At 41.7% G+C, this 25,411-nt stretch overlaps 1 protein-coding gene and 1 long non-coding RNA gene across 2 annotated transcripts; one reads left to right on the top strand and one right to left on the bottom strand.

Moving 5' to 3' along the window:
• Positions 1 to 19,637: 19,637 nt before the first annotated feature.
• LOC142635219 (uncharacterized) lies at positions 19,638 to 20,312 on the bottom strand. Its single transcript, XM_075809417.1, has 2 exons — positions 20,131 to 20,312; positions 19,638 to 20,037 (listed from the first exon to the last, which is right to left on the bottom strand). Exons 1-2 carry the CDS (start codon positions 20,310 to 20,312, stop codon positions 19,638 to 19,640), a joined length of 582 nt encoding a protein of 193 aa, XP_075665532.1.
• Positions 20,313 to 21,205: 893 nt separating this feature from the next.
• Positions 21,206 to 25,081, top strand: LOC142637168 (uncharacterized). Its single transcript, XR_012844570.1, has 3 exons — positions 21,206 to 22,020; positions 22,132 to 24,685; positions 24,867 to 25,081. It is a non-coding gene; the product is annotated as an uncharacterized LOC142637168 (long non-coding RNA).
• The last annotated feature ends 330 nt before the right edge of the window (positions 25,082 to 25,411 follow it).

A 25,411-nucleotide genomic window follows, 5' to 3' on the forward strand; every position in this document is an offset into this window, starting at 1 on the left:
AAGAAATTAGCATCTCTTAGAAGCTGGTATCAGATTCCAGATGAGCTAAATCCTAGGTTGGCCATCCGTGATGAGTGGTGTTGCCAACCTCATTTTGGCATAGGAATTTACGAGGCCTATCTTCTAGGAGGTCTTAGGTTGCCTCTCAATGCATTTGCAAGGGAGTTGCTCACTAGATTGGGTTTAGAGTTGTGTCAGTTCAATCCCAATGCATGGAGACTCATCGTTTCTATGCAAATTTTGTAGAGAGAGGTTTTTAAAGGGGATTGTCCCCTTACCGTGGACAAATTCCTTTTCTGCTACAAACCTTTTGAAATTAGCCAATCCCATGGCTTTTATCAATTTATAGCTAGGAGAAGAGATTGGAGGATAATAAAATCATTGGTCACATCAAATAGGAATTGGAAGACGGAGTTTTTCTTCGTCTTTGGTTTTTGGGCAGGGCGTCCTGTTGAGGTGGGCAGGGATCCATTTGCCCCATATATAGGAGAGTTAGAGAACCTTCATCCTGAAGGTATGCTTATCACTATTGTAGTATTACTTTTATCACATGTCGTTCTATACTAACTAAACTCCTCGTCTTTACTGTAGGTGTTAGAAGGCCATCTTTGAACAAGTTTTATTTGGGACGTGTTCAAAAAGCTCGTCTTCACCCAAAGAAGGACTTCCATTCTTTGGTTACTCTTCAACACCTCCCTACTTGGGGACTTGGCCCTGAGCCCTCTCCAGAAGCCCTAGCTCACAAAATTACAATCCGTCGACGTAAGTTTTTGCCCTGAGATTTCCTCGTCATTTTGTTCGTCTTGCCATCGCCATTATCACATCATTATAGATACATATATATTGATTTATTTATTTTTTATTATTATTATTATTATTATTATTATTATTATTATTATTATTATTATTATTATTATTATTATTTGCAGGAATGGCTACTATGAAAGAGAAGAAGGGCAAGGGGGTTGTGGACAAGGCTTGCAGGCAAGACGTTAAAACTCGGGCTCATCCTGCCGTAGGTGACAAGAGAAGCCTGTCGAAGGCTTTTAATCTTGAAAATCTCCCCAGCTGTTTGAAGGAGAAGAGAGCGAAGCATAGGAGGTCGTCCAAGTCTGGGGTCGTCACTCCTGTTGTCCCTGTTCCTCCTCTGTCTCAGTCGCCGTCCATCCAGATCCTAGACATAGAGTCATCTAAGCCTACCCATACTCCTCCGTCCAAAACTGGTGCTCCTACCTCGTCCCAGCCTCCTGTGGAAGTTGCTTCAAACCTCATCGAGAATGAGGACTTGGCTTGGGAGAGGTTTGAGAAGGCAGTTTTTGGCGAGGATGTGGCTACATGCTATAATAGGTCCTTGAGAGAGTTCGAACACTCAGGTGTCCATGACCTTTTCAAGGTAATTAATACAAACTTCGCTTCGTTCTTTTTCTTTTCGTTCATACCTTCCTTGTCATATGCTTCTTTCCTTTGCTTTATACGAAAATTCGTAATCACTTGTGTAGGCTATGTCCAAGTTCATAGCCGCGTCCAGATAGGCTACTGAGCTGGATAAGACGAGGCTTTTATTGGAGAGGAGGATGCAGGAAGTCAGAGACGACTATAAAGGCTGGGCTGAAGAACAGCTAAGGCTAAGGAGGAAACCAAGGGTTTGCTGAACCTCGTCGAAGAGCTGAGAGTTGACATAGTAGAGAAAGACACTCGTCTTGATCACTTTGAGAAGAAGACTGACGAGTTGAACAATTCTCTTAAGAAGGCCAAGGAAGATGCTGTGGAGGAATTTAGGGCCTCAAAGCAATTAACCAACCTTTTGGATGCCAACTATGCAGCCGGATTCGAAGATTTTCGCATGGAGGCAAAGGAAAAGTTTTTCGAGGTTGATTTCAGCACTATCGTGCTTCAATTAAGGGGTGCTGCTAGTTCTTTTCTCCAGACGAGTTCTGAAGATATCAACATTGAAGACGACGCCTCGACTAAGCCTGCCCAAGACGACCCCAATGCCGATGCTCCCGTTGCCTGAAGATTGTTTTAACTATTTGTTCAAAGTGTTCGTTTTATTTCTTTGCTTTGGTCCACTGCTTTTAGGACCTTTTTCAAATGTATTTGAATACAATAATTTTGTCCAACATTTTCTAGACGAGTCTATTTACAATTGCCTTTTAAGGCTTACTTTACAGGTGTTTTTGGACGTTGGTCGTCTATTGTTGTTTTAAATTTCGATGAATATATACTTTTATCCAGTATTGAATTTTATTGTATGGACGAATCTATGCTCTGTTTTCACCATTAGATGTTATTGGCTTTTAAACAGTGAGCACTCTAAGTGTTGTATGGTCGTCCACGAATTTTTCTTATGGACGATCTACTTATGTATGGACGTCTTTGTTAACTATTTTAATTTTTCTAAGTGTAACTCGTCTCAGAAATGGCAATGATGATCATGCGTCTTTTGCCTCGTCCATGGGCTAGGCAGTTGGCATCCATCTTTTGTGTAGACGTTCTTAGTGCTTTTTCCTCGTCCTAGAATATGAGCGTCTTGGCCAAATGCTCGTCTATGGACTAGCTTTACTGTATGCCTTTTATGCCTTAGCCTCTCTTTTCTTTTTCTTTTTTTTTCTTTTTTTTTTTTTTACTTTATCCTCGTCTTGAGGAAAGCTTATGAACGTTACATCCCTGCGTCCAGAAATTTTCATTCGTCTTAGGGTTTTGCCCCCCTTGTAGGTATTATTATGGGAGTTTGATTTGTGCATAAAATACACTGAAAATCCAAACCATATTATTACGTGAACATTGTCCACAAACATGGCACACACTTAGAAGCTAGTGCCTTAGGAAAATACTTAAATACATAACTTTGTCTTTCGTAAGCTAGTCCGTAAGTGGTGCAAAAGTTTAAGAACTAGTGCACTTTTTATTCTTAATACACACCATAGTAGTAGTAAGAACACAATAGTAAATATAAGCGAACAAGCAGATCATAGCTGTAACTTCGTCACTGATTTCCCTCGTCCCTGCTTATCACTAATAGTACCTCCTCAGGTGCTCCACGTTCTAGGGATGCTCTAACTTCTGCCCGTCCAGAGCTTCCTGGTAGTAAGACCCCTGCCTCTTGCAGTTGATCACCTTGTAGGGTCCTTCCCAATTGGGTCCCAATTTTCCATGAGCTGGGATCCTAGTTGCCAAGGAGACTCTTTTGAGAACAAGGTCCCCCACACTGAACTGTCTGGATTTCACCATGGCATCATGCTGTCTAGTTATAAGATTCTTGTATCTTGCTGTCCTTTGCTCCGTATTCATTCTTACCTCATCAATGAGATCGAGGTCAAGACGAAGTTATTCCCCATTCTTTTTCTCCTGATACTCCATCACTCGATGATTTGCCATATGAACTTCCGCTGGTATGACAGCTTCACTTCCATAGGCTAATTTAAAGGGGGTTTCTCTTATCGAAGTTTGTACAGTCGTCCTATAAGCCCAAAGAACACCTGGTAACTCGTCTGGCCATATCCCTTTTGCCGCCTCGAGTCGAGTCTTGATGATTTTCAACAGGGATCGGTTCGCTACTTCTGCTTGTGCATTCTCCTGTGGATGGGAGGGTGAGGAATAGTGATTCTTGATTCCAAAATGTTTGCAGAAGTCCCTGAAGGGTGTGTTGTCAAATTGACGTCCGTTATTCTATACTAATACCTTGGGTACTCCGAACCTACATAGAATATTCTTCCATACAAAATTTTTAACGTTTTGCTGAGTGATTGTTGCAAGAGGTTCGACTTCTACCCACTTGGTAAAGTAATCGATTTCTACCACCAAAAACTTCATTTATCTAGTTCCCATGGGGAAGGGTCCCAGGATATCCAGTCGCCACTGTGCAAAGGGCCATGGGGCCATCATTGTGGTCTGGTACTCTAACGGCCGTCTAGGGACATTACTATAGCACTGACACTGGTCACATACCTTGACATAGGCCTTAGCATCTGCCTGCATTGTAGGCCAATAGTAGCCTGTACGAACGATCTTATGGACTAGTGATCTCACTCTTGAATGATTTCCACATGCTCCTTCATGAACTTCCCTCAAAACATAGTTTGACAAGTCAGGAGCCTAGCACCTTAAATAAGGTTGAGAAAAACCTCGCTTGTACAGCACTTCATTTGTGAGGACGTACTTGGCTGCCCTGACCCTCAACTTCCTTGCTTCATCTTTGTTTTCTGGAAGCCTTCCATCTTTAAGATAAATTATTATTGGATTCATCCAATTTTCTCCTCCTCCTATCTGCTGTATGTCAGGAATGTCTATACTTGGCATATATTGGACGTTCTCGCACTCGTCCGTAACTCTTACCAAAGCTGCTTTTGCCAAGGCATCCGCTTCCATATTTTCCTCCCTGGGGAGTTAAACAAAACTTACTACTGAAAACTTTCGTGCAAGTCGTTTCACTTAGCCGAGGTATTTCTTCATCCGATCTTCCTTAGTATCACACATTCCATTTACTTTGTTGATGACTAGCTGAGAATCTTTTCTGATTGTTATCGACTCCGCCCCTAAGGGCTTAGCGAATTCCAATCCTTTGAGTAGAGCTTCATACTCAGTCTCGTTGTTGGTGGTTTGATACTGTAGACGGGCTGCGTACTCCAGCTTGTCACCCTCGGGGGATTTCAGTATAACTCCAATCCCTCCTGCATATAGTGTGGACGATCCGTCTACATTAATCACCCATCTTTCAACTCCTTCATCCTTGTCCAGCTCATCTTGGCTGGGGATGAACTCTACGCCTTTATCGCACTCCTTGGCAGGTATCTGATATCAAACTTGCTAAGTTCAACAGCCCACTGTATTAGCCGTCCAGCAGCTTCCAACTTGTTCATTGCCTTTTTTATAGGGTGATTGGTTAGGACGTTGGTGATGTGAGCTTGGAAATAATGCCTCAGCTTCCTGGAAGCCGTAATCAATGCAAAGGCTAGTTTCTCCATCATTGGGTATCGTCCTTCTGCTCCTCTCATTGCACAGCTTGTGTAATAAATCGCTTTTTGGATTCTTCCATCTTCTCTGACCAACGTTGAGCTTACTGCGTGTGGGGACACTGCTAAGTACAAATACAGCTCTTCTCCAGGTACAGATGGACTCAACAGCGGCGCTGTCATGAGATATGTCTTCAAGTCTTGGAAGGCCCTTTAACACTCGTCCGTCCACTTAAATTCCTTCCTAAGGACTTTAAAGAATGGCAAAAATTTGTTAGTAGCTTTCGACACAATCCTGTTAAGGGCGGCGACTCGTCCGGTAAGAGACTGGACTTCCTTGATATTTCTTTGTGGTTCCATATTCAGTATCGCTTGGATTTTTTTCGAATTTGCTTCAATTCCTCTGTGCAAAACCATGAACCCCAAAAACTTCCCCGACGAAACTCTGAAAGCACACTTGCTTGGACTTAATTTCATGTTGTACCGCCGCAGTGTATCAAAAGTCTCTTGAAGGTCGTCAAGATGATTGTCCTCATCCTGGCTTTTCACTAGCATGTCGTCTACATAAACCTCCACATTTTGCCCGATTTAAGGATGGAACATGTGGTTAACCAGCCTTTGGTAAGTCGCCTCTGCGTTTTTCAAACCAAAGGGCATTACTTTGTAGCAATACAACCCTTGGCTTGTAATGAATGAGGTCTTTTATTGATCCGCTTTATCCATCTTTATCTGGTTGTAACCTGAGAAGGCGTCCATGGAGCTAAGCACTCTGTGACCTACCGTTGAGTCCACCAGCTGGTCAATGTGTGGCAATGGGTAACTATCCTTGGGGCAAGCTTTGTTTAAGTCGGTGAAGTCCACACACATTTGCCATTTTCCGTTAGCTTTCTTCACCATGACCACGTTCGCTAACCAATCTAGATAATAAACTTCTTGGATGAACTTTGCGGCAACCAACTTCTGTACTTCTTCCTTGATGGCATTGTCTCGCTCAGGAGTGAAAACCCTTTTCTTCTGACGCACTAGTTTTGAATAGGGACACACGTTCAAGCTATGAGTAATAACACTTGGATCATCGCCAGGCATGTCTTCATGACTCCATGCAAAGACATCGAGGCTTTTCTTCAAAAACTAGACCAAAGCATGCTTTGCCCCTTCTTCCATGCTCGCCCTAATTCTAGTCAACTTCTCAGTCTGGTTCTCGTCCAAAGGGACGTCTTTTAACACTTCAGTGGGTTCCGCTACGATCCTTCTCCCGTCTATACTCATTGCCTGCATGTGCTTGTCCATTGCCAACATGGCTAAGTAGCATTCTCTGGCGGCCAATTGATCTCCTTGTACTTGGCCCACTCCGTACTCGATCGAAAATTTAATGGACAAGTGGTAGGTAGAGGTTACCGCCTTCCAACGATTTGGAGTTGGTCTTTCAATAATTGCATTATATGACAATGCACAATCAACAACAAGAAAATTTACCTCCTTGGTTATCTGCTGTGGATCTGTTCCAACGATCACTAGTAATGTGATGGTGCCTACTAGTTGCACCTTCATTCCTCCGAATCCCACCAATGGTGAATTCACTAGTCGAAGCTGATCTCATCCTAGCCTCATTTGTTGGAAGGCGGGGTAGTAAAGAATGTCCGCAGAACTGCCATTGTCTATCAACACCCTCCTGGTCATGTAGTCAGAAATGAGTAAGGTGATGACTATCGCGTCATCGTGTGGGTGGTGAAGTCGTCCTACTTCCTCGTCCATGAACGTAACAGCCTGCTCGTCTGTCTCCCTCGTCTTAGGAGGTCGTCCAGACAGCTGGATGTTCTGTACCACCTTCAGGTATGTCTTCCTCAACTTGGATGATTGCACTATCGAGTTTTATCCTATAATTACCCTTATTTCTCCTAGTGGGGGTCGTAATGACTCTTCCACCTTAGCTTTCAGTTTCTCATCTCTTTGGTCTCGTCCAAGGAAGTTCCTTAGCTTTCCTTGTCTAATGAGATTCTCTATTTGCTGCTTCAAATCAAAGCACTCGTCCATGTCATGCCTGTGGTCTCTATGAAAGCGGCAATACTTGCTTCTATTGCGCTTGTTAGGATCTCCTTTCATCTTATTCGGCCACTTTAAGGATGGATCATCCTTGATCTGCATAAGAACCTGCTCTAGTGGCATAGTCAGAGGTGTGTATTACTGATTCCTCATGGAGGAACTTGTCTTCTTACCATCCTTGTCTTTCCTGTCGTCTACCAGAGCTTTCCTTGGACGAGGTCCCTGATCTGAGTAACGATGGTGACCCACTTCCGAGCGTTCTGTCCTTTTTCTTTTCTTGGCTATTATAGCATCCTCAGTATTCATATAATTCTAGGCCGAATGGACGAGCTCGGCCATAGTCTGTGGTTCCTGCTCGTAGAGCTTATAAATGAACAAGTCAGAATTGACCCCATTGTGGAAAGCAGCTAAACAATAACTTGTCATCCATTTCATCCACCGTCAAGGCTTCCCTATTGAACTGGGTAATAAAGGATTTCAAACTCTCATTTTCCCCTTACTCTATAGTCAGCAAACTAGAAGAGGAATGCTTGTGGCGCTGTCCTTCAATGAAATTATTGACAAAAAACTTACTCAACTCTTCAAACGATCCCACCGAGTTTAAGGGTATTTTACTGAACCACACCTGCGCCGGTCCCTTAAGCGTGGTGGGGAAAGCTCTGCACATAATCTCGTCCAGGACCCTTTGAAGGTGTATGGTCGTCTTGAAAGTAGCAATGTGATTACACGGGTTGCGATTTCCATCATACGAATCCAAAGAAGGCATTTTGAATTTCGGAGGTAGGGGTGATTGTTGATGGAAGTTGTGAAAGGGGAGTCCGTTCGGTGAACCATATCATCCACTGGGTTTTCCCGCCTCATGTTTTCCCTCATCTCATCTATGGCTTTTCTCATCTGGTCCATCTCTCTTTCCAAGTGTGGCACTCTTTTTGAAGCGGTACCCCTTGTTTGATTTTCGGACTCGACATTTTCTCTTCCACCTTCCTGACTCTGGGCTCGTCCCTCCGTGTGCCCATCTTGGCACTGCCTCCTAAGGTTGATCTCCCTATTCAAATCCTAATTCTGACGTGTTAGTTCTGCCATAACGGCAGCCATGGATTGTATATATTGAATAGAAGGCGGTTGCATGACAGGCGTTGACCTGCGATCGCGAGGGGGATTGCTAGATGCATCCCTACTCTCTTGGTGGCCTGGGCTGGTAGCCCTTGATCTTGTTTGAACCATTCAGCCTTCTGTCTAGGAAAGGCTAATCCTCAACAACAAAAATAGAGTCGAATGAAAAGAACAGTGAATAGTATTTTTTTCCATAGACGATGCCAACTGATAATGCGAAGAAAATCAGTAAGCTAGATGCTCCGGACTTGAAAGGACTACTTGCTCTTTTGATGGCCTGGAAAAGAAAGAAAAGCGATCAAAGGTGACCGGGGCTGCCGGCCAAGAACCTTCCGATGGCAAAGTTAGTTTTTCTCTCTATATTTTCGGAGTTCCAACTTTTTGGGAAATATAAAGCGTACCTTTGTTTTGTCTGAATGGGCGCTTATATAGTGTTCTAATAAACGGTTATCACACTTGTAACCTCCCCTGGGTTCAAAGAGGTGTAAAGATTTAAAGATAACTTCCATAACTGTTTAGGAGTTATATACTTCTCATACAACGGTTACCGGAAGTTATACATGTAATAAGGAGTTGTAACATTACACTCGGAAATTTTCCTAAATTTGATAGCCTCGTCCTAGGATCTTCTTGTTGAGCATACTTAGCTTAGAAATAGGGGTCGTTCCTCCTATGGACGAATTTTGTTCAGGACGAGCTTCGCAACACTCTTAGAACGAGGCGTCTCGTTCCCTGGTCATGCGAACCTCATCCAAGCTTCTTCCTGCTTGGATGAGGTAGTTATAGGTAAGGTTTTCAGGGGTTCTTGCAATACTGGCTAAGTCACGGATGACCTCTATGGACGACTCCAGGGTTGGCACTCTATCGTACCCTATCAATTCTCTTAACTTTTTTTAATAAATAGTTGAGATTAAAAGTTACTTTTTGCCACTATTAATTTCAACAATTGATAGCAATTACACCCTGTACAATATCCTAGGTGCACTAAATCCAAATCCGTTCAACATATGGGTTGGCACCAAAAAGTTGAAAAGCAACAAATGCTCTTCCTCTTCTTCAAGTTTCAGCCACAAGTTAAAGAAACCATAACCAGCTATTCAGGATCCGTTTAGTAGACTAGTTTAACAACATGTTTTCTATTTTTAAATAACATTATGTGTATTTTTATACACTTTTTTACTCACACATATTTTCAAAAAATACAAATAATGTTACTAGAACAACGTTACCAAATGACCTCTCAAGCTTCGAACGATCAATGTTTTAGTGATTAAGGGTTTGCTTAGTAATGTTGTTTTAGTATTGTGAAAATACGTGTAAATGAAAAAGTATTGTGAAAATACGTATTATATTGTTTAAACAATGAAAACTATTATTTAAACAATAATACTAACATGCAAGCCTAAAGTATGTAAAAATTTAGTAATGAACCAAGCCAACAAATTCAAAAAAGAGAACTTAAGGGAAAAGTTAGTAAGCCTCGTAATCTTAAATACCCATAAGCAAGCATAAATAGCCCATCCTCACCATGGCCCAAAAAAGCTAAGTACCATCCATATTCTTCTTCCATATTCACGCATACACATCCACACGTGTCCCCATAAAAGTAGCTTCCACCATCTAGTACACATTTATATATACTCTATTATGGGAATGACATGATCTATGGAAACCTTGAATAAGTTTTGGCTGTGCTAAGCTGGACTCTCTCTTTCACTTTCATTCCACACCAAATATTCCCTTTTTTTTCTTATAAGTATAGAGTTTCTAGTTTTGGTTTATTATTTTGAAAATGAAGGCTATAATGTATTTGTCAATATGGAATTTCTCCCCATGTTAGTATTCTACTAGTAGAAAAAAGCTTACAAGATCCTTCTAACGAGGGAACACAAGAATTTTCTAACATAAACACCTTCCTTAGTCTACTTAAGGTCTGTTTGGTAATGTTGTTTGAATAACACAACATGTATTTTCACAATACTTTTTCGTCTAAATATATTTTTACAACACTTAAATGACGTTATTAGAAATCTCTTACCAAACAAGCCATTAATAATTGACAACTGGACATTCATTTGATCTTATTTCGCTGCTAGACCATTTTCCTTTTAACATGCTTGCTATAGTGGGCCCACTTTTTGTATTGATCAGTTGCTATGGGGAATACCTTTGCACTTTGTTTGTAACTCTTGCTAAGGTGCAATCTAGATTTTGAGCCAATGATGAACCTATATAACATGACACCAAAATCCTTTGGGTCGTGTTCTAAGCTCAATGTCGAGTCTCAATTTTGGCCTCAAATACTTCATCGGCAATAATAAAAAGAAATAAATAAAAAATTGCCCTCAACAACTATTATGTTGGTATTGTTAGACACTGAAAGTCCCTCATTAGCTCAATATCCCATCCAGCACTAATTCATTCCTTACGTGAAAGAAATCAAGCATTTGATTTTTTGGCAAAGCTTAGATGCATGCAACTTAAGCCTTCATTAGATGTTGATTTCTCAAATTCGATTCCAACCTTGTTTAGCCTTTATAATATCACCTTGTTAACCACCCAAAAAATAACTAGTGGCATTGATATTCTAGTTACAATACGGGAAAGGGTAAAAGTTAGTGCGATGGACAAGTTAAACTAAGACATGCTACTCTGTGATTTTTTTTTTTTTTTTTTTTTTTTTAAATTATTAAAAAGGTGTTCCAGCATTTTGTTAGACTAATCCACTCTCTATTGATGGGTACTTTGGAAATTTCATGAATTATTAATTTGATGAATAGAACTCAGGGCTTTCAAATTTACATGTTCTTCATGTCCATTAAGACCACCATACAAATGTCTCAGAAATAATACATTGAGAGAAAATTTGAAAGAGGACCCAATAATAAAATAAGATAATTCGAACTAGTGAAAGAAGATTGACGCTGATACTACTCAAGTCAATCCACCCATGCTATCATAATATCTTTTCAATTTGAGTGATTGATTTTTATATTGTTGATATAGAATAATTTCATTGAAGATGAGGGTAAGTTCAGCGAAGAAGACTACAAAAAGAGGAGAAAAGTGAGAGCCATCCAAAGATGTCCAACTCTTTTGTCATAAGGGATGGGTATGCATATGCAAACACACATGCGAGGAATTACATGGGTGTGTGGGCCCTTTTTGCAAGTGTTGGGCTGGGCCGCCTACTGCTATACTAGAACCAAAGTTTTCTTCTGAGTTGAGGAGTTGAGACCGGTCCGAGAACAAACCTTCTTAGTCCAGCTTGTGCTCAAACAATGCTCTTTGGTAATCAGATCTTTACGGCAGACAGAACTATCACATTAACTACAGCAGGTAGATATAATACAAATAAAAGGGATTTAAGCAAAATAGTCAGTGGGCCTTAATGAAGGGTGGCCGTTTTACACTATAGTATCAAAATAATAAATGTTAGATGGAGAGTCAAGAGTGTATTAAAGAAACAAATATTAACCTGCCGCGATAAGCTGTTTCATGGAGTTTACGTTAGGAAAGGGAACCACTCTTTCAACGCGACTAATTTCTCTAAGAAGGAAATTAGCTGCTTTGAAGGAACGGGCCTAAGTGACTTGGGTTGAATGAAGTTTCTCCCTTTTTATTACCGGAGGGCATGGATTGAAGGGGAAGAGGGAGATTAATCCATTTGGTGCATGTCAATCGCTCTATTCCCTTCGTCTCTTTCTTTTTCTTTGTTTCTTTTAACCTTTTCTTTTTCTTTTGTTTTTTACTCTCTTTTCTTATTCCCCTATTTTTGGTGATTCTAGCCACTATCTCCCAGAGGTTGCCGTCCCCCTAGCTATGCATTGTAGGGCTTCTTATATAGGGCTAGCTGTGCTTGGCTCTTTACCATTTTAGCCTTTAACCGTTTTTGTCAGGCATGGGTTCCTTTGTTGACCATCACTGACTGGTCAATCACCCAGCCAGTGCCACTTCGCCTCAGTCAGAGAAGGCTTTTTCGTTTTGTTTACTCCTTCTAGCATTCTTACCTGCCATGGTGTGAATACTTTCCTTCCCTCTATCTCTCACGGCATGCACTTAGTGGTTTCCACTCAACCTTGCCTCTTTTGGGTCATATGCCTTCCTAGCAGGATATTGCTTCCAAAAGAGCTTGAGCAGGAAACACAAAAATGGGTTTTTCCCCCTCCCCACTGCTAGACCATACCCCCTTACCTTTGACCTATGACCTCACCATTTCCTATATTGGCTGGGTACAGACTGGTGGTGCTTGGGCCTTGCGCGTGCCTTGCCTCCATTCTTATTCAAATTCTGCCTGCTACTCATCTGTTTGTCACGGTCTGAACGTCAAACTACCTAGTTTACTGCTTATTTTTTAATTCTTTTGGCGTGGGCTATTTCGCCTGACTCATCATTTATGGCTTGCATCTTCTAAGGGCTGGTCCATGCCTGTTCATGGGCCGCTCCCAGCCCCTGTTACTTGCTTCCTGCCACACAATTCTGTTATGTCTGCCGTGAGGCCTACTTGACCCAAGCCTGTTGGGCCACTTTAGACCTTTTCTGTTTATTCTTTCTCTGAGGGCCCACTGATCTCACTGGGCCCTTTGCTACTTGCGGGCTCCCATTGTCCCACCTACTTCCACTTGGGCGTCCTCGGCCTACTTACTCTTTTGGGCGTCCTTGGCCCTTTTTCAATTCTATGTTTCCCATGGGCTTTTACTAACTTCTTGGGCTTCCTCAGCCCAAGTATTTCTCACCTTTCCCTTGGGGCTCATGGGTTTTTCATGGTCCCTTACTTTCTTTACTTGCACTACTTTGGGCCTGCTGTAGCAACCATGACCCATTTTCACTTTTTCCACATCCATACAGCTCATGAGTTTGTTGTTACTTTCTTCTAGGCCTTTCTAGGCCCACTTACTTCCTCAAGATCCATTTATTTGCTTTTTAGACCCACTATCCGTTATTCCTGCCACTTGCTTAATGGCATTTCCACAATACTTTCTTTTGCCCATGACTTTGGGCCTTCCTCCCTACTGGGCTCTCAAAAAAAATGAACATCTACATTTAGCCTCCTTAACATATGAAATGCTTCTATAATTCATATGTGAATAAAGACTTTTCTATGCCTTTGGTTTCCCTCTTCTTCTTTTCCTTCACGGGCTTTTTGAAAATTGGACCCTAACCCATATACGTCTCTCCCTTTTTTTTTTTTTTTTTTTTTTTTCTTTTCCTGCTGTGAACAGAGTTATCTCTTCAAATTTCTCAGTTTAGCAGTTATTCTGAAGCATAGCCTTCACTTCATTAACTTCTTCCTTCATTTTTGACTAACCTATCGCATCCCTTTGCACCCTTCCCCATGGCGCGGGTATTTAAAGCCAAAGTCCTTTCAGATTTCGGGCACGAACACTCTTTCTTTTCTCTTTTCTTCTCTGTGCTTTCCTTCCCAATCACTGCGAGTTTTCTTCCCCTACCAACCGATACAACATGACTCCGGTCAAAGGTCAACCCTCTTCCCGCCGTAAAGGGAAAGAGATCGCTAATGATCCTTCTATGCACGAAGAGGTCACCTACTCCGAGTCAGATCATTCTGATGAAGAAACGGAGTGGTACGACCCCAACAGCGAGTGCGCGCCCCTCCTAGACCCCTGGTACTATGTTCACGGCCATTTCCCTAAGGTTCCTAGTGACTACGTGCCGCCGCCGCCGCCGGGCCGCGTATGGCTCGCTCTTTGCCAGCGCAGTCCCAATGTCTCTTGGGCTCCCTTGCCTTCTTTGATCTATGATCTCTCTATTCGCCAAGGGGTTTCTCTTCCTGTGCCTATTCATTTCGAGTTTGGGTCCGATGCCACCTTAGGTTGGAAGGAGTGGGTAAACCGATAGTTAACGGATACACACTTCATGGGTTTGCTTCAATGGGCCGGCGTATTGAAGGCCATTGTTCAATCTCATTTTTTGGCCAACTTTAGGGACCTATTCAACCTCCGCCACCTAGTCCACCGGTGGTGCACTGCCACCCACACCTTCTTTCTCTCCTGCGGTGAGATTACCGTAACTTTGGAAGACATGGCTAACTAGTAACTTTTGCCCATTCTTGGTGACATCGATCCTACCACCCTCGAGCTTTCTCCAAAAGAAGAGGCCATTGAGGCCGAATTGAAGAAACGGATGAGTGGTAACGCCAAACTGTTGTTCTGGATTAGTTCTCCCTCAAAGCTTTCTACTGCTGCCAGCCGTGCAGCCTTTGTCGCATTCTAGTTATGTAAGTATGTTTTTGGTTCTCAACCCCATTACGCTGTGAAACCTTTGTATTTTCGTTTGGCCATCAAGGTCGCTACAGGGGTGAGTCTACCGCTGGCACCTATGTTTCTAGGGCATCTATATGTCCAACTAGACATCCTACGGAGTGATGAGAGTCAGGCAGCCTCTTGTCATTTGATCACTACTTTTGTTCACAGTACCATTTTGCAGCATATGTTGTATGAGTGTTGCGCCAAGCATCTGACCAAGTGTAGGCCCGTGGGCTTTGCCAGAGGAAAGTACAGTTCATGTCCAGAGGTTATTACGGACTTCTGTGGCAGGTTTGACTCCGATTTTTCCTTGGCTTTTCGTTAGGCTAGTTTAAAGCCGATTGGGCATCCTATCGTTGAGCTTTTTGACAAAGGAGTTGGGTTTTATTGGAGAGCATATAGGGACTTAGGTAAGGGTTATACATGTATGGATTCTGTTATGGGCACTTTTACTGATGTTGTCGGCACCACCACCCCGCTAACTGAGTTTGATGAGAAGGGCATAACATATTTGATAGCCACCAATGCTGGGTGGTTACCTTATTTGGCCGATATAGGTGTTAGGTATGTACATTATCCTACCAAATGCGTGCGAAGGCAATTTGGATTGGACCAAGATATTCCTGATGGCTCGTCTTTTCTTACGGAGTCTCCTACTTCCATCCGACCCTTTCTGCGGCATACTGCCTTTGAATTCTAGAGCCAGCACTTCACAGCAATTACCATCCCAGGTTCTCAAAGGGAAGGTATGTGTATAGCCGCTATGCATGGATACTGGCAGGTAGTGATGATCTCTTTTGAGAAAAATTTGTTGGGTAGCCGTGGATTTTCCCTTATTCCACCCAGCGGGCTTAGCATGGTCATCTCTGACAATCCCCGCCTGCTTTTGCCTTCTGCATCTATGCGGGCTTATGCTAGGAAGCAAAGTCGTTCAGCCATATTTTAGTGGGTCGAGGAGGAGAGAGGGTGGTATTGGCATGACGGTGATTACCCCGCAGGCTGGGAAAATAAGGCGAGAGTGATCAATGTCCCAATGCCAATGAAGAAAAGTTCTGCTAAGTCCAAGCCTGCAAAGAAGAAGGTAGGTGATGACTCTTCTAAAACCTACTCAGATATTGTCCCTTTCAAAAGCGATTTGCCTCCGATGAGCAATATGGCATTAGAGAGCACCCCTCCTCCCCCTGCTCGCACTCGATCCAGCAAACGTTCTGCCACAGCCAGGACCAAGCCTGCCATTCCTCGACCATCCACTAACGCTCCTCCCTCCAGTAGAACACGAGGCAGTAAAAGGAAAACTTCTCCCTCTCAAGCGCCTACCACTACTGAGCTGAGGGTATGTCATCTCTAACCTTCTTCTTATTCTTTGTCATTCACGTTTAGAATCTCTTCCTATGGCTAATCCATGTTGGCTTGTTTCTTCCTCTTTATTTCTTCTCTTGCAGTCAAAGTACAAAGAGGACTCGTTTACTACCCATCCCATTCCACTAGATGATCCCAAGCTTGAGGTATGACTTTCTCCCTTCATTCCCTTATTATACTTTTTTTTTTCTTTTATCTATACTTGCGTCTTCAACCTTCATCTCTTTTTTTTTTTTTAGACTGATCCTCAACCCATTTCTGCGTACCATCCCACGGCTGCGGAAATTTCTGCCTCCTAGGGTGTTCCAACGGAGGGCTTTTTTGATAAGGGTAGACACGATGTTTCCTGCTGGGATCCCTGTTACTCCTGCTACTCCGCAGGGAGCTCCTGCTGAGGGGGTCAATGAGACCGTTCTCAGCCCTACCTCAATGCCCGCTTCCCAAGAGAAGGATACTTTTGCTATTGCTATCCAAGTCGAGGCTGCTTCCTTGGTCACGCTACTCAGTATCTCTACTAGCAACCCCTTTGCATCTCTATCCCAGGCCGCGAAGGACAACTCTTCTTTGGCGGTCACCCCTTCCTCCATTCCTAATTCTACCACACGTGGTCCTGCCGTAGACTTGTCCTTTGAAGAATTTGAGGGTATTCTAGAAGATTCTGATGATGAACCGGCTAAGATGAAGAGGGTCTCAAAATCTGAAGGAGAGGAGGAAAGTTCTAGGCACGGAGTCAAATACATGGGTACGTATCCTTATGTGTTGCCAAATTTCCTTCCCCTTTTCGTTTTGTTATCTCTCTTCTGCATATAACTCTCTTCTACATATAACACTCTTCCTGCCATGGCTTCTCGTCATTTTTGCATGCCCGTTCCTTCTTATTTGTAGAGACCTTCGACGAGCCAGAAGTGGCAACAGACAAGGATATACCTGCCGTGACTTCTTTCGCCACACCTGTAGCACTTGTTCTTGCCATTCCCACAGCCCCCATTCCCGCAGGCCCCGATAAGTCTCTTTTTTCCTCTTTTCTCCATTCTTCATTCGCTGTGTATTTCGACTCACTTAGTCATGTGTTCTTATTCCGCTTTTGATGCCTTCCGCCAGGTTCGCCCCTTGCTGCTCCTTCTCAATTTGAGGTGGGTAGTAGTTTTGCTGTGGCTCCTAATTTAGCGTGTAAGGCTGTGGCCTTCTTTACCCGATTTGATCAACACGAGGTTAACGACCTCGATCCTGCAGATTATTGTGGTTTCAGGCCTCCCTTTGTTGATTTCCATGGCTTTAGGATTCCTGATGACTGTGCCTCCCATCTTGAGGCAATTTACAGTAGCCGTGGTGACTTTATGCGAGAGTTCAGGTTTGGCCGTTCTACTAGGGAGCATTTTCTGAAGTTGTTAGGAAGTGCGATGAACGATATTGAGCACAACTTTGTTGGCACCATTTCTACTGAGAGGATTCTTTAGTGGAGAGCAGCGATTCAGGAACTTGTTAGTGTGGGGTTTGCTGTGGGGTTTGTTTTAGACCACCTTCGTGAGATTGCCCGTGCTTATTTCATGAGGAAGGTTCAGCCTACCATCGAAGCTATTGACGCACACCTTGAGGTTCCGAGGAAAGAGGTGGCAAACTTGGAGGGTCATCGTGAGCGCCTTGTTTCTAGCATTGGTGGTTCTATCCGCTTTGGTGACCAGACTCTTATCTTTGGCTTCTATTGATGTGATTCTAGTTTCCTTTTCCCCTTTATGTTTCCCTTTTCTCTCCCCCCCCCCCCTCCTTTTTTTTTTCTTAAGCACTTATTTGGCGGGTTTGCCACAACTTGGGGTTTGTAACTATGAGATGCTACTGCCTTCTTTTCTAGCTACTTATTATGACATGGGATGTCTTTCATAATGCTTTATAACTTTTCATTGCATATTCTCTTCATGAAAGCATATTACAATTCCTTGTTTTTGCGACATAGCCACTTTGAAGAAAAACAAAGGAAAATAAAAGAGAAAAATGTTTTAAGGGAAAAGACAAAAAAAAGGGGCGGTTTCGTGATCTTCCACTCTCCTTCCTTCTACGCATGATAACACTTCAGTCATTTCCCATTGATTGGGTCCATCAAGTCCTTGCCATCTGTCTGAGTTAGGCGGTAATACCTAGTGAGGTGTGCCTCCTTTATCACAAAGGGTTCCTCCCATTTAGGCGCAAACTTGGACGGTCTTGCCATGCCTTTTCTGACGTAATCTACCACTTTTAGCACGAGTTTCCCTTCCGCGAATACCCTTTCTCTAGTCATCCTGCCGTAGGCTTCGGTCAGCCTTCGCCTATATCTGTGGCTGTGTTCCTGGGCTTCTTCTCTCTTCTCATCAAATCCTTCTAGGTCCTCATATCTTTCTACTGTGAAGACCTTTTTCTCTTTTTCCTTTTCTTTCATTTGCATAACCCGTAGGGAAGGGGTCATTATTTCTGCTAGTCCCATTACTTCCGTTCCGTAGACTAGGGAAAAAGGTGAAAATCGTGTGGCTAACTTTGGCAAATTCCTGTAGGCCCAAAAGGCGTCTAGCGGATGCGTTGCCCATCCTCCCGTATACTCTTGGCTCATCTTACTGATGATTTTTATGAGAACTTTGTTCGTCGCCTCCGCTTGCTCATTCCCCTACGGATAATAGGGCGATGATCGATGGTGTTTAATTTGGTAGAATTCCAACATCTTCCTTACATCGCTATTGACAAATGGTGTGTCATTGTCGCTGATAATCCTATGAGGCACCCTAAACCCTACTATTATATTTTCCTTGATAAACTTGGCCACTGCTTCTCCAGTAGCTTTGCGAAGTGGCACTACCTCTACTTACTTGGTGAAGTATTCCATGGCAACCAGGATCCATATGTATCCACGCAATGGCAGGTTAATGGGCCCCACTAAATCAAGCCCCCAAGTGTGGAACGGCTAAGGGGTGACCATACTGTGCAATTACTGTAGGTGGGTGTGAATCAAGTTGGCCTGTACTTGGCAGCTGTGGCATCTTTTTACAAATTTTGCTGTGTCTTTTTTCATGGCAAGCCAGTAATAGCCCATCTGCAGCAGAAATCTATATAACTTTTTCTTTCCTTGGTGCTCTCCACATTCTCCTGCTTGCCCTTCCCTTATCATACTTTTTGCTTCTTCGGGGCCTAGACAATGCAGTGGGTCTCCATCGTACCCCTTTTTGAAGAGGACCCCATTGTGCTAAAAGTAGCGTGTTACTAGCCTTTTAAGCTTATATCGCTCATTGTGCTTCTGCAGCAGGACACCTTCTGCCAGGTATTGAGTGAATGGCTCTCTCCAATCCTCGCTGATAAACATAGCGTAGCTTTCCTCCTTGTTGGCTGCAAGTTGGCAGGTCCCACATTGAACTTGGACCTGGTCCGCATCTTTCCCCATATTCGGCCAGTAAAAGCCTACCCTTTGGAGTCTGCGGTTGAGGCTGTTCCCTCCACAAGACCCACAGGTCTTGTCGTGCATCTCCTTCAGCTTTCTCTGGGCCTCTTTTTGCCCCACACACCTTGATAGGATCCATCCTAGCATCCTGCGATACAGTTCTCCTCCTACTAGAGTATAGTCTTTTAATGCTCTCAACTCTGCAGGTTCACTTTCCCTAATCAAGGCCTCCCTTATGGGATTTCGCCAATCCTCTTCGCACTGTTCTTTCTGGAACTTTTCCTTCAAAACTTCTATGATCGATTCTTTTCTTTTGCTGACTTCTATCTTGGCACTATTTCCTTCGAACATTATTTACGATCCTAAAGCGGCCAAAGCATCTGCAAACCGATTCTCACCTTTCGACGCGTGTTCTATTTCAAAGGTTGAAAACCTTTCCTCCATCTTCTAGGCCATTGCCCAGTAAGGAGCTAGGCTGGGTTCCTTCAAGGTGAAGCTCCCTTTGGTCTAGCAGACGACTAGGTTCGAGTCTCCTATCACTTTCAAGTGTTTGACCCCCATCTCAAAGGCCGTTGCTAACCTAGTTAGGTAGGCTTCGTATTCTGCTATGTTATTTAAACAGGGAAATTCCAGTTTGAATGATAGCACTACAGCCTCATTTTCTTCATGATACAGAACCACTCTCACTCCCCCTAATTGGGTAGTAGAAGACCCATCAAACTTTATTAACCACCGTTCCCCAACTTCCTTTGCCGCAGCTACTTCCCCTGGGACTCCATCATCCAGCGGGAATTCTTCTTCTTCTGGGAATTGTGCTAACAGATCTACTATAGCCTGGCTCTTTACCGCTTTGGGCGTTCCTACTTTCAAATTGTATTGTGATAGTTGCAGTAACCATTGGGATATCCTGCCAGAGAGAATTGGTTGTCGCAATAAGGCTTTGATAGCATGAGACTTAGTCATCAGCCACACCACATAAGCCAGGAAATAGTGTCATAACCTCTGCAAGGCATACACAATGGCCAAGCATACCCTTTCGGCCCTTGGGTAGCAGGTCTCTGCATCTTTCAGGGCTCGGGTGATGTAGTACACTAGCTGTTCCACTCCATCTCCATCTTGCTGAGTGATTAGCGCGCCCGCAGCGTATTGGTTGGTGGCTAAGTATAATGATAGTGGCTTCATGTGGACTGGAGCTTGCACGGTAGAGAGGTTTATCAGAATCTGCTGCAACCTGTTAAAGGCTGCCTTCTGTACCTCCCCCCATTCGAAACTTTGCCCCTTTTTTAGTAATTTCCCGAAGGCAGAGTGATGGATGCTAGCCTTGGGATGAATATTCGAATGTATAAGACCTTTCCCAAGAAACTTTTCAACTCCTTTACTGTAGCTAGAGGTCTCATAGTGGCTATGGTTGTAGCCTTGCCTGGGTCCACATCTATTCCCACTACAACAAAATGTATTTTTAGTGACGAAAATTAGTGAGGAAATATTTTTCGTCGCTAAAAATACAGCTTTAGTGACGAAATATGAATTTCGTCACTAATAATGAAAAAAATTATAACATTTAGTGACGAAAAATAAATTTCGTCGCTATTGTGATCTGAAAAATGGGCGCCAGCGGAGGGAAACTTTGACACGAGCAAAATTAATCTATAGTGACGAAATATTTCGTCGCTAAAAGTTGAAATTTTTAGTGACGAAATATTTCATCACTATAGGTATTGTTGTGGATGGTATTAGTGACGAAAATCATTTCGTCACTAAAAGGAAGAATTAGTGACGGAAAATAGTCGTCACTAAAAATAATAATAGTTTTGGACTTCCATGTTTTTAGTGACGAAATCACAATTCGTCACTAAAAGTATGCTATAGCGACGAAATATGATTTTCGTCTCTAAAAATCTTCACTAAATCTGGGTTTTTTAGCGACGAAATTGACCTTCGTCGCTAAAAACATAAAAGCCTACTACCTTTTACGACGAAAAGGAAGCAATAGCGATGGACCAATTCGTCACTAAAGACCACTATAAATAGCCATGACCTGTTATATTTTCTTCCTATTTTCTAAACATAAACATAAAAGCCTTCACCTTTGTTCCCAGCCAAAAGAACCCAGCCCACCCCAATCCCAAAATCCAGCCTTCACCTTCACCTTCACCTTCACCTTCGTTCCGATAACCGTCGCTGATAAGAAGCCAGTCCGTCGCCGATAAGCGTCGCCGATAGGAACCCAAACCGTCGCTGATTACCATTCGCCACGGTTCCGAACCCAAACCCAAACCCAAACCCAATCGCCGATAAAAACCCAGTCCATCGCCGATAATCGTCGCCGATAAGGACCCAAACTGTCGCCAATAACCATTTGCGACGGTTCTGAACCCAAACCCAAACTCATTCCGACGCCGGTGAGAAGAAACCCAACCGACGCCGGTTCTCATTCCGTCGTCGATAAGCCCGATACACATTCTATCACCGATACACATTCTGTCACCGATACACAAACCCACCATCGCTGATACACGAACCCACCGTCGCCGATGCACGAACCCACCATCGCTGATACGCGAACCCACCGTCACCGATGCACGAACCCACCGTCGCCGATGCACGAACCCACCGTCGCCGATAAGCCCGATTCTCATTCCGTCGCCGATACACAAACCCACCGTCGCGAAAAGCTCGAACCCACCGTCGCTGTTCACCATTCCGTCGCCAAAAGCTCGAACCCACCATCACTGTTCACCATTCCGTCGCCAAAAGCTCGAACCCACCGTCGTCGTTCACCAGTCCGTCGCCAAAAGCTCGAACCCACCGTCGCTGTTCACCATTCCGTTGCCGATTCACCATTTCGTCACCGGTTTCCCCATTCCGTCGCCGATTCTCACATAATCATGTAAGATCTTCTGCTCACCTTTTTTGGATACTTGTTCATTTTTCTCCATCTCATTTATATTGCTCTTTTAACTCTTTGGATTCTTTCTTGTTTTTTTTTTAATCTTTGTAGATATGGTTCTGAAGTCAAAGGATTCAAGTTTGAGGATCAATATTGTTTTATCAATTTGTTGGTCTAAGTTTTATTTGTGTTTTGGATTATTTCTGTAATGGTCGAAATTTTGTTAATACTTCATGCTAATAGGCTGTGATTTTTCTTCAAGGGTTAATCTGCTGTGTTTTTAGTTATGGGTCTATTTTGTTAATGGTCATTATATAATTGATAGTATGTCAAATCTATTTTTTTGTTTTTTTTTCCCTGAGGGTCAGTTTGTTTTGGCAGAAAAATTTTCACTTTGTATGTTTTAGAGGCAAAAAAAGATAAGAATCTAAACCTTCATCCATCTAGGTGGAGATTTAGGGGCCAAAAAAAGAGCTTTAAGAGCTCTAAAGCTATTTTCAGAACATAAATAGTGTCTGCAAACCCACAAAAAAGATCTTAAGTGGTGCTTTTCATGATATATAAATCAAGCGCTATTCATTGTAATTTGCCAAACACTCAGAACACTAAAGAGTGTATTTTCAGTTAATGCTTTATAATTTAAAACTGACATTCTATGTTTTATTAGAATTAATGTTTATGTATATATTACATTGCTTGCAAGACTTAGTTTATTGCTTCATGTATTTGTACTGTGTTGCCAATTTATGTTTTGGTAGAACTAAAAGGGTGAAGCTTTATGATATATTTAATAATTCTAGCTTTGTTAATTAAGCCATAATTGGACTACGTTTTTTTATTTATGTACTGTAAAAGAAATTTAATGGTTTTTGGTTGAATGTGATGACAAGGTTAGCAATAGTTTGGGTTGCTATGGGGGAATAAAAAGAGGCTTAGATCTGTGAAAGTCAAAGACCAAAGCTTAGCCAACAAATCAAACTTATACGCTTAGCTTGATCATAGTAAGTAAAATCTGTTTAAATACCTATAAAACTCTATACTTGTGATGTTTGTGATTGGTTTTGTGGTGGGTTGTTGTGTTGGAGCAAGCGGGTGGCTTGCATGGTGTTATAAGGTGGTTTAAATTCATATTGGGAGTGTTTTTAATTTATTGCAAATGTGAATGGATCTTGTTGATTAGATGTGATGAATAGTACTTTAATAGATTTCAATACTTGTAAACACTCTATACTTCTGATGTTTGTGATTGGTTTTGTGGTGGGTTGTTGTGTTGGAGCAAGCGGGTGGCTTGCATGATGTTATAATTAAGGTGGTTTAAATTTATATTGGAAGTGTTTTTAGTTTCTTGCAAATGTGAATGGACATTGTTGATTGGATGTGATGAATAATAATTTCATTGATTTCAATACTTGTAAATACTCTATACTTGTGATGTTTGTGATTGGTTTTGTGGTGGGTTGTTGAGTTGGAGCAAGCGGGTGGCTTGCATGATGTTATAATTAAGGTGGTTTAAATTTATATTGGAAGTGTTTTTAGTTTCTTGCAAATGTGAATGGACATTGTTGATTGGATGTGATGAATAATAATTTCATTGATTTCAATACTTGTAAATACTCTATACTTGTGATGTTTGTGATTGGTTTTGTGGTGGGTTGTTGAGTTGAAGCAAGCGGGTGGCTTGCATGATGTTATAATTAAGGTGATTTAAATTCATATTGGGAGTGTTTTTTGTTTCTGGCAAATGTGAATGGACCTTGTTGATTAAATGTGATGAATAATACTTCAATTGATTTCAATACTTGTAAACACTCCATACTTGTGATGTTTGTGATTGCTTTTGTGGTGGGTTGTTGTGTTGGAGCAAGCAGGTAGCTTGCATGATGTTATAATTAAGGTGGTTTAAATTCATATTGAAAGTGTTTTTAGTTTCTTGCAAATGTGAATGGACATTGTTGATTAGATGTGATGAATAATACTTCAATTGATTTCAATACTTGTAAACACTCCATATATATGATGTTTGTGATTGGTTTTGTGGTGGGTTGTTGTATTAGAGCAAGCGGATGGCTTGTATGGTGTTATAAGGTTGTTTAAATTCATATTGGGAGTGTTTTTTCAATTCTTGCAAATGTGAATGAGTATTTTAAATTAGATGTGATGAATATTACTTTATTAGATTTCAATACTTGTAAACTCTATACTTGTGATGATGGAAATTGAATTTGTGGTGGGTTTTTATGTTGGAGCAAGCGGGTGGCTTGCATGGTGTGATAAGGTGGTTTAAATTCACATTGGGAGTGTTTTTAGTTTCTTGCAAATGTGAATGAAATTTGTTGATTAGATGTGATGAATAATACTTTAATTGATTTCAATACTTGTAAACACTCTATACTTGGGATATTTGTGATTGGTTTTGTGGTGAATTGTTGTGTTGGAGCAAGCAAGTGGCTTGCATGGTGTTATAAGGTGGTTTAAATTCATATTGGGAGTGTTTTTAGTTTCTTGCAAATGTGAATGGAATTTGTTGATTAGATGTGATGAATAGTACTTTAGTTTATTTCAATACTTGTAAACACTATACTTGTGACGTTTGTGATTGGTTTTGTGGTGGGTTGTTGTGTTGGAGGAAGCGGGTTGGTTCATCTTCAAGTTAAAACACTTATTGGTTAGTACTTTATATTACATTTAAAAATCTATATTTGCTTTCTATAACTTATACATTAGGAGTTGTGATTTTAATTCATTGGTGTGACTACTCTTAATGCATTGTTAGAAATATTTCTTATAACATAGTTAATGTTTTTACTTTATGATTTTAATGTAGTATTGTTTTTATATTTGTGCAGATTTCTTATTGGTGGCTTTTAGGAGATTTACTTTTGACATTACTTGAAGACATATGAGGACATCTTTCATTAGTTCTAATTATTTTATGCTACACTTTTTGTATTGTTATAAAACATCTTGAGTTATTGTATGTATTGCAAACTTTTATTGTATGGAAGGAGTTTGAATTGGATGCTTCTTTTATTTTTTACTTGTGGAATGTATAGATCTTTTTTTATAAATGTGTTGTTCAAATTTGAGGTTTTAATAATGTAATGACAGGTTACAGGTTAATATCAAAACTATGAAAAAAATAAAACAGAAAATAAGTTTTAGCGACGAATTTTTTTGTCACAAATATTGCAACAAAAAATTGTTTTAGTGACAAAATATTTCGTCGCTAAATGTAGCAAAATTTTGTAAGAAATGGTTTTAGTGACAAAAATTTTCGTCACTATATATGCCAGGATTTTCTTAAAAATAGTTTTAGTGACGAATTTTTTCGTCGCTATATGTACTCGAAAATAGTTTTAGTGACGAAATTGTTCGTCACTAAATATGATTT

This window comes from Castanea sativa, chromosome 5, assembly GCF_040712315.1.
Source record: "Castanea sativa cultivar Marrone di Chiusa Pesio chromosome 5, ASM4071231v1".
NCBI classification, from domain to species: Eukaryota; Viridiplantae; Streptophyta; class Magnoliopsida; order Fagales; family Fagaceae; genus Castanea; species Castanea sativa.

Bases quoted from the DNA above. Each gene is read 5' to 3' on its own strand.
- LOC142635219 (XM_075809417.1), bottom strand. From the start codon at position 20,312: ATGAAGCCACTATCATTATACTTAGCCACCAACCAATACGCTGCGGGC. The intron at 20,038-20,130 runs GTTATGACACTA...TCTCTCTGGCAG, and splicing joins ATTGTGTATGCCTTGCAGAG to GATATCCCAATGGTTACTGC.